The sequence below is a fragment of the Pseudorasbora parva genome, chromosome 1 (genome assembly GCF_024679245.1).
Source record: "Pseudorasbora parva isolate DD20220531a chromosome 1, ASM2467924v1, whole genome shotgun sequence".
Classification (NCBI taxonomy): domain Eukaryota; kingdom Metazoa; phylum Chordata; class Actinopteri; order Cypriniformes; family Gobionidae; genus Pseudorasbora; species Pseudorasbora parva.
Genome location: NC_090172.1, coordinates 70517078 through 70526560, shown reverse-complemented (window position 1 = coordinate 70526560; position 9483 = coordinate 70517078). Strand labels below are relative to the sequence as shown.

Genomic DNA, 9483 nt, shown 5'->3' with positions numbered 1-9483 from the left:
CTCCTGCACTTCTGTTACTTGATTTATTCATAATTCTAAATATGTATATATATATAGCACCTTATCCTATTCCTATTTTATAATTTATTGTGCTTTTTTTTTTGTTAATTGTTATTTGCTGTCCATGGAGCGGACCTGTTTACATTTCACTGCCGGTTGTATTCTGTATAACTGTGTGTGTGACAAATAAAACTCTTGAACTTGAACTTGAGATGCTGTTCTTCTGATGATGTAGCGAGTTCATCAGGTGTTATGGGAAGTGTTCCCGGTTCCGGCTGACCGAGTTAATGCTGCCTAACAAATATATAATTGATTTGAATAATATAAATTGATAATGTTCTGTGTGTATGCCATAGTAAAGAGATGTGTTTTAGTCTACATTTAAACTAACAGTGTGTCTGCTTCCTGAAGTTGGAGATATAATGGTGAGATCCGGAGCCTGCAGACAAGACAAAAAGTTAAATGAAAGAAATTAAAAAAGTGACTTTGTGGGGGAATATTCTGTGATTAAAACACATATTCCCATTGCAAATAAAAATAAAAATAAAAAAAATAAACAAAAGTTGTGTGTGTTATTCTGGTCATACTGTGTTAAATACCTTCAACATGAGTGTACAATAACTTCATTTGTTTCTTAATTTGAACTTTTGTTTCAGTCTCTTTTGCAGAGAACTCATTAAATCAAGTGTATAATGACTGGGTGTGTGTGTCAAGGAAACCAACATTCACATGATTTCTGTCATACTCCACAGAAAACAAACAAACACTTCCTCATAGCGATATGCTGAAAACCCAGATGAGAGACAGATAGCCGTCTCAATGAGAGGATCACTGTGCTGAGTGATCACTGCTGTCAGGATTAGATCAGGGAAATTACATTTATACAATAAGATATTTATACCATATACATATATGTCATAATATATTTAGACGATTGTTTTTATTTGCAGTAAAAAGCCGCCCGAGGGGATTCTCTGAGTCTGCCGTTCACGTCCTCGTCATGCCATTTCAGCTGGAGTCTCTTCTGAGGGCTCTTTAATGATGGACTTTAAACTGAAGAAAACACTGCCAATCATCTCACACAGAGCCGCCCGCTCAGGCTTTCAATCACATATGAAAAATACATCCATTAGGATTGAACAGAGTTTTAAACAAACTAATAAACTTCATGTGATGCATATTTGTCAGTCACACCAATGAAACAGTTCAGGTTTCTGTAATAATATTAATAAACTGAATATGTTCTGAAGTTCCCCTATTGTTTCTGAGGTTTTCCCCTTCATGTAGTGCGTAATAGAGCTGGTTGTGAGTGTAATTCAGTCTCACTTCCTGATGAACATGCGTAGACTTGTAAATAATTTGCATAATGGCCAAATATGGTCTTCATTGGCTGCCGGAAACACTTATCTTAAAGTGCACAGGTGTTTTTGACCTTGGATGGTTGTACACCTAATGCAGGAGACTCCAAAACAAAATGAAGAACTTTTAAAATAGCATCATAGCAAAAGTCAGGCCTTTATAAGGACATATTTATTTATCACCAATAAATCCAGTTTTTCTCATGCATTTTAACTTACTCAGATATTGCTTGCTTGACAGCTAAAGATATTTTAACCATGTTTTCCCAATGAACCGATGGGTGCTGTTTTTCTCCTCAGGTTGTGATCGGGTTATTTTGCGAGGACTTTCTTGCTAGCTATGAAAATAATAGTTCATGTTATTGCATTTGACTCAAACCTGCTGACATCACTGACCCAGATATATATACTTCCCCAAAATGTCTTTCCAGTAGAACAGGTTTTGAGTGTCTTTATAGAACTCAAAAGGTTTGTCTTTTTACCAAAAAAGCAATATTTTGTGTGTAATTTGGCCATATTTAATAAATGTTAAAATACAATTTATCACACTAGTGTGCTTTGATGTTTAACCCGAAAGATTTTTTTATTTTATTTTTAAACATTATATTGAAATAATTTATTTTGTACAAAATAGCACTGTTACAATTTCACAAAAATAACCGGCCTTCAATAAAAATAGCTTGTAAATCTTGTTATGCTATATTAACAACAAATATAGGATTTAATCTTTGTGTCAATTTGTTTTCTTTCCATTAGGACAGGTTTTGTATTTCTCTTTGGAAGTTTTTATTTATTTATTTATTTTATTATTTATTTATTTAATTGTTTTTTTGTTTGTTTGTTTACAATTCATTGGTGACACTTTACTTGAAGGGGTGTGCATAAGGCTGACATGACACCTTCATAATCATTACACGTGTCATAAATATCAGAGGAGTTTTAATGCATGTTTATGTCATTAAGTGTCATTCGGTCAGTTATGTCATTATTAATGCAAAGATGACATTATTTAAGATGTTTTGATATGACAATTTGACATTACCAAAACAACACAACATGTCATAAACATGACACAGCAGATTAATGATCAAACTTAAGAAGCTACTTAGCTTTATGGGTTAACATTACATTAAACTGGCATGTGGTTGGTTTTGATGTTGGCTGTCATGAGGCTATTTATAATGTCATTAATTGTTTTTATAAATTTAATTTGTCATTAACATGTCATTAAGTTTCAATACTCTGTCAAATTATTTTATAACGGTGTCATGAATATATTTCTTGACCTAAACTACAGTGGTACAAGTTGAATTTGTCATTAACATGTCATTAAGTGTCAGTAAACTTTTCAACATTCGTTTTTTCTCCGGCTGCTGTCGCTGTATTTGTTATGGCAAGAGAAAACATGATTAGGTGACAGTTTTCCGCATAAAGTAGCATAATTCACATTCAATCAGTCAGTCATCTTTATTTATATCGCTCTTCTCCAACGGCGATTGTGTCAGAGCAGCTTCAGTGTTAAACAGGACAATACTGCAGCAGAATTAGATTTGGCTGTACAGTCGTTCTGGAGTAAACAGTGATGTTATCAGCTTATTTTAATTTATCATAGAGAGACAATGTTGGCAGATCAGTATTATAGTTTATAGAATTAAGTAAGACCTCATTCATTAATGTTATTTGGATATTTAGTTAAATAACTTACATCGAAAATTTTAGTGTCCCCAACTGAGCAAGCCAAGCCAAAGGCGACAGCTTTCCCATTACCAACAAAGATAGGATTCAATGTTTTTGTTTTCTTTCATCTGGAACAGGTTTGGTGTTTATTTTGGGAACTGAATGGTCTCATTGGTCAGAGCTCATGCACCTACATTTTGACTAAAAAGGCATTTTTTGTGTAATTTGGCAATATTTAATAAAGCTGTACAATTTATCACACTAATAGACTGTATATATTTTGCGCAAAATAAAAGCATTCTTCCATATTTTGATGAATATTGCTGAATTTATCCACAAATAAAGCGTTTTCACTTAAAATGAACTTTTCACTCAATTGCTAAAACACTATTTCTGAAAGCTTGCTCCATTTTCTGAAAACATTAAGCACAAAACCTCCTCTTCAAGCACTATTTTCAAGACAAAATTCTGGCAAAATATAACTTTTGTTTTGACAGTGTTCAAAATCAAACACTGCTCTGAAATAAGAAACTAAGTGATCAAAATGATATCTACTATCAAGCAGTCAGTACAAAACACACCAAAAAAATAGAAAACACATTGTTCAAAACAGTTCTCAGGGAGAAGTCAACTTTTACCACTAACAAGGCTCATAATAGCCTCACACTAACACGGCAGCATAATGAGGGTCCCTACATGCAAACTGAAGCATTGAGAACTTTGTAAGAGAACAAACAGTTTAATAAGAAGATACTTTATAAAGACAGGGCATTACGCGTTCACAGACGGCAGCCATCTTGGAAAACAATCTCGATGACTCGAGCCACGAACGCTGAACGCTGCTAAGTGAGCTTTTTATTTATTTATTTTCTCTGACGCGTTCAGTGTTTTCTTCCGGAAACAACGGCCCATATGAGATTCCTAGTCACAGTTCATCACTTAGCACAGCGCTCATGGCTCGACGAGTCGAGGTGGTTTTCCAAGATGGCTGCCGTCTGTAAACGCGTAATGTACTGTCTTTATAAAGTATCTTCTTATTAAACGGTTTGAACTCTTACAAAGTTCTCAATGCTTCGGTTTGCATGTAGGGACCCTCATTATGCTGCCATGTTAGTGTGAGGCTATTTTGAGCCTTGTTAGTGGAGATAAAACTCTTTACATTCGATTTCCATGAAAACGCATCCCAGAGAACGATCTACTCGGTAACCATCTGTTAATTACCCCTAGGGGCATTTCTCACCAGAGATGTCCTTTAAGTTCCTCTTGTGTAGTCACTCCTTACTCCAGTCTAAAGTTAGATTTGTGGAGTTTGGTGTTCTGTTCTTTTATTCTTCAATAATAAAAGCCCATCTGTTTGGAAGCTCTGGATTTCTGTATCTCTGCTGCACTACAAACCGTGACATTTTGCACACAAAAACTCATTTTGCTGTATAAATTGCACTATAAATACTATTTGTGCTATAGATATGTGTTTCCATTAGTTCAGGCTGATTTTTACAGTACTGTACTCTGCATCTCACAAACTTGTCCTTTGTCTCTGACACTGTAATTTGTGTTCTTTGTTGATATAAACCTGCAACATAAATCTGCTGAGCAGTCAGTTTTGTTCAGCACATTGTTCAGGGCCATATAATTTGTTCACTGTACTTATATTGGTTGAGTCTCATCATTTGAAACAGGTTAAATCAGTTTGAGTGGTTGTGTTCGATTAATGACATTGTGTTCTCCATTTGTATTTGATTATTGCCACTTGAGTTCACCAGTATGCATGTCATGTGCATTAGCAGAATGTGTTTTGAGAATGAGGATGTGTTTAGAGTTTAGCTGAAAAGTCTAAGTGAGATCTGCAAATTGTGTTTTACCATGTGGAATGGTTTAAGGTATTGACAACAGACTGCACAATTAGCTAAATGAGCTCAGGCAACTGAGAACTTTGTTCAGCCGATGGGTTTTAGTGTTTTAGCAAATGAGGAAAAACTGTAACTGCAGAAACCCGTAGCGCCTGACTTTCTTACTCCTGCAGAACACAAAAGATGACGTTTGAAGAATGTGGCTCAGTTCTGGTCACCTTTGACTTCCACTAAATGGACAAAGACAGCACTTCTTCTATTGTCCACAGAAGAAAGAAAGGCGTGCAAGTTTGGAAAGACAGTTGATTAACTAGAAGCCTCAATTAGACAAGAATGGGACGGCATTCCTAATCCTAAACTTGAGCAACTTGTCTCCTCAGTCCCCAGACGTTTGCAGACGGTTATAAATAGAATAGCTGATGCCATACAGTGCTTAAACATGGCCTTGTCTAGGGCTGGGTGATATGGAGCAAAAAATATATCTCGATATATTTAGCTATATCTCGATATACGATATATATCTCGATATATTAATAAAATAGCCCCCCAAAAACTACTGCAAAAACAAATGCCAAATACCACAAATTCTTTTTTTTTTATTTTAGTGCAAAGAGGTAGGCAGTTCATGAAGGAAAAATGTGCTTTTGCAACATTTAAAAAAATAAATCCCTGTATACAAAAATAATAATTTAACTGTAAAATAAAGGAAGAAATTATACATATTGCCTTCTTTTCATTACAAAAATAAAACAACTCAACTCAAGGTAGGCAGTACATATAAGAACAAAGTGCTTCTGCTACATTTAAGATAAAAAAAATCCCTGATTACATAAATAATAATTTAACAGTAAAATAAAATAAATAATACATATTGCCTTCTTTTCATTCAAAAATAAAACAACTCAACTCATCTTTGCATTAACTCTCTTGTAGCCATCAACAGATAGCCAAAAACAAATTTGTGTAACTCTTTTACATTTTAATATTTTGAGCAAGGAATACCAATCTGTCGACTGTGTCAGGCTTAAGTGCAGCCCTTTGACAAGTAACTATATTTCCCCTGCAGCTGAAGATGCTTTCAGAAGGACTGCTAGTGGCAGGCACACAGAGGTATTTTTTTTGCTAGGGTGCTCAGTGCTGGATAGGCAACCTCATGTTCCTGCCACCATTGTAGTGGATCTGTCCCACTGTCCAAACATACAGACTGTAAATAGCTTGTCAACTCATTCTCAATGGACTCACGAGGTGTGAATGAAGATGAGTAAGGGGTTGCATCATGGACAAAGAAGCTGGCTAGTGTTTTTTTCTTTTTAACAATGGGGGACACAGGATCTGCTATGGCACTCTCTTGTGCGGACTGAGGCACAGCTTTGTCAGCACCTGCAGAGCTCCCCCGATCACCTAGCAAATTCTGTGCTTCGCAGATGACCCTCTCTTTCAATGCAGCCAGTTTCTCACTGCTGACATATTTCCCCCGAAACCGTGGGTCTATAAAGGAAGCAATGTCCAGCAAGTCACTGGTAGAGGGCTCTGAATACTTTTCATTTAAGTAAGTCAGGATGGTGAGTTTGATGGACTTTGTTAGCTCACTGTCACCTTCCTCAGGAACAAGTAGGCTGCTGTTAAAGAGGTGGAGCACAGGTCTTACGTATGAGAGTGTCACATACTCCTCGCCTGACAAAGCGTCAGTGAAATCCTGCAGGGGCTTCAGTGCTTTTTGGATGGCCTCTAGCACCTCTATGTCTTGCCAGGTAAGAACCAGAGGTCTTGCTTTCTTGTCAGCAGACAAGACTTTGGCAAGAGCCCTTTCCTGCTCAACGACGCGTTCTACGATTTGTAGACGTGATCCCCATCGTGTGGTCGACTCCCTACTGAGCTGATGAGCTGGTAAATTCATCTGTGCCTGCACTTCGGCCAGTTCCCTCCGCTTTTTCCAGCTGTAGGAAAATGCACTCACAGTTTTCTTGCAAAGAGAAATGGCCCGTGTGATACGAGGGTCTTGCATTCCATGACCTGTAACACAGTAAAAGCAAAAATGAAATAAATTGTTTTTAAATGTAGTTTAATAGCTCATGCCATAAATTATCTCTTAATTAACATTTCACACACACGCCCATGTAAGACCAGGTATATTGCACTCACCAATCCCCAAATGTAGTGACCGAAAACATTGCATCCTCTGCCAGTTGTTGTTTTGGACTGCGCAGACGATATTCGCTCCATTGTCAGTGGTAATGGCCACTGGTCCATTTGGATTTAACATCCAGGTTTTTGTTACGTCTCTGAGGGCCTCTGCGATATTTTCACCCGTGTGATCTTGTGGGAAATAAGTGGTTTGAAGGCATGCGCTTTTAATCTCCCAGTCCAAAATAAAATGTATAGTGACGCACATGTAAGGCTTGCATGTCCTGCTCCTCCACATGTCTGTAGTCAGGGCATAGTAAGTAACCTTCTCCATTTCACCAGCAAGCCGCTTTCTCTCCGTAGTGTACAGTCGTGGGAGTTCTTGTCTTGCAAAGTAATGCCGACTAGGTAAACTGTATCTAGGATCAAGTGTTTTTAGCATGCGTATAAAGCCACGTTGTTCAATGACGGAAATGGGTGCCATGTCCACCGCTATATGAAATGCCACAGACTCGGTGATGCTACACCACCTTGCGCTCTTTCTTTCGTATTCCACACTCCACGGCAAAGCTTTGTGCAGTGTTATCTGTGTAACGTTAGTGTTTGTAGTGTTGTCAGAGCAAGTGGGTTTAGTTGCCGGGATCCTAAGTCTGGTGCACTCCTCGTATGCGAGCTTGTGTCTTGTCTGTAAATGGTGGAAAAGGTTCGTGGTGCTAGAAGCTTTGGTTGGCACCAACTTTCGGCATTCACGACAGTAGACATCTGTCTGCTGTTCATCTGACGCCTTAAAGCCAAAGTATATCCATATAATGGAGCCAGTTGTCCTTTTTTTTGAGACGAGTTCCTCCGGGCTAATGTTAGTTGCGGACGCCGCCATGTTCAATGAGACAACACGCGAGGGGAAGGGGAAATAAAAGCAAGGGGGCAGGGGGCGAGCACAGCATAGAGAAGGCAAAGTGGCATATTCAGATTTAAATATAAACAATATATCGATATATACGATATGTCAAAATCCATATCGAGTTTAAAAAATATCTAGATATATTTTAAATATCCAGATATCGCCCACCCCAAGCCTTGTCCCAACTTTTTTGAGATGTGTTGATGCCATGAAATTTAAAATCAACTAATATTCCGCTAAAAGTTATACATTTTCCCAGTTTAGGCATTTGATATGGGGCGGCAGTGGCTCAGTGGTTCATGTAGGTTGTCTACAAACCGAAAGGTTGGTGGTTCAATCCCCGGTTCCACCTGACCAAGTGTCGAAGTGTCCATGAGCAAGACACCTAACCCCAGCTGCTCCCGACGAGCTGGATGGCGCTTTACATGGCTGACATCGCCGTCGGTGTGTGAATGGGTGAATGTGAGGCAAAAATGTAAAGCGCTTTGGATAAAAGCGCTATATAAATGCAGTCCATTTGATATGTCGTATTCTATGTTGTATTTTGAATAAAATATTGACATTTGAAACTCAAATCATTGCATTCTGTTTTTAATTCACAATTTTGGACAGTATCCAACTTTTTTTGAACCAGGTTTGTGTGATGTGTTTTGGTAAACACTGACCATAGACCATAAACTCACTTCAAACTGCTAACTAAATCAAACACTGATCTCCATAATGGTGATCAAACATTTAATTGTTTTACAACGTCAACATCTAAACCTCTGTTAATCTCAGTAAGATCTTCTGTAGACGTCAGACAGAAATAAAGGCAGTCTGGTTAGTCATGTGTGAAGTTGGTGATGCTGTTTGTGGAGTTGTTTAATCTCCTCCACTGAGATCTTCAGATTTAATGCCTTCTTTCATCTTCAGCTGAGCTCATCAGTCAGTTGTAGTTCTTGTGTCCTTTTTTCAACATTGGCTGTGTTTAAAATGCGTGTAATGTGTATAAATAAAGGTGACTCTGCTTTAAATGGAGACATGATGATAATGTTTGGGGTGAACTGTCACTTTAAGGGCTGTAGTGTGTTTTATGCAGAATCAGTGTGTGATTTATTTTAGAAGTTGATCGTATATTTCACAAATAGGTGTAAAGCCTCAACGATATTTGATCCAGAATCTTTATGGTTACAGCAGTGACAGCTTACTGTACTTCTCAAACACTTGGCCTGAGGGAATGACCGAGTAGATGGCATTTTAAGCACCTTTATGTTAAATGCCAGATAACTGGTTTCCACTATAAAGAGCGATGGGAATGTTCTTGATGGAACGAGATGAGTGGTTTGATGTGAAATGCCTTTGCTTTTGTGTTGTGTGTGTGTGTGGGAGGATAAGCATCTTGCACTGGCGTGGCTCATGTTTACACACTTAATAGCCGACGCATTTCAGACAGAACTTATTTCTGATGCACTTAAATTCTGGAGACAACTTTCATTCTTTGAGGCCTGATGTTTGACGTCTTTGTGGCTTTACCTGCTGGATTATACCAGATATTATGAAAACAAAAGGTCTGGAAGTAGAAGTGAGGATT

At 37.8% G+C, this 9483-nt stretch overlaps 1 protein-coding gene across 1 annotated transcript; it reads right to left on the bottom strand.

Moving 5' to 3' along the window:
* Positions 1-386: 386 nt before the first annotated feature.
* LOC137077985 (E3 SUMO-protein ligase ZBED1-like) lies at positions 387-7886 on the bottom strand. The gene is made up of 3 exons (XM_067445288.1): positions 7028-7886; positions 6128-6898; positions 387-439 (listed from the first exon to the last, which is right to left on the bottom strand). The coding sequence occupies exons 1-3, from the start codon at positions 7884-7886 to the stop codon at positions 387-389; spliced, it is 1683 nt and encodes a 560-aa protein (XP_067301389.1).
* Between the last annotated feature and the right edge of the window lie 1597 nt (positions 7887-9483).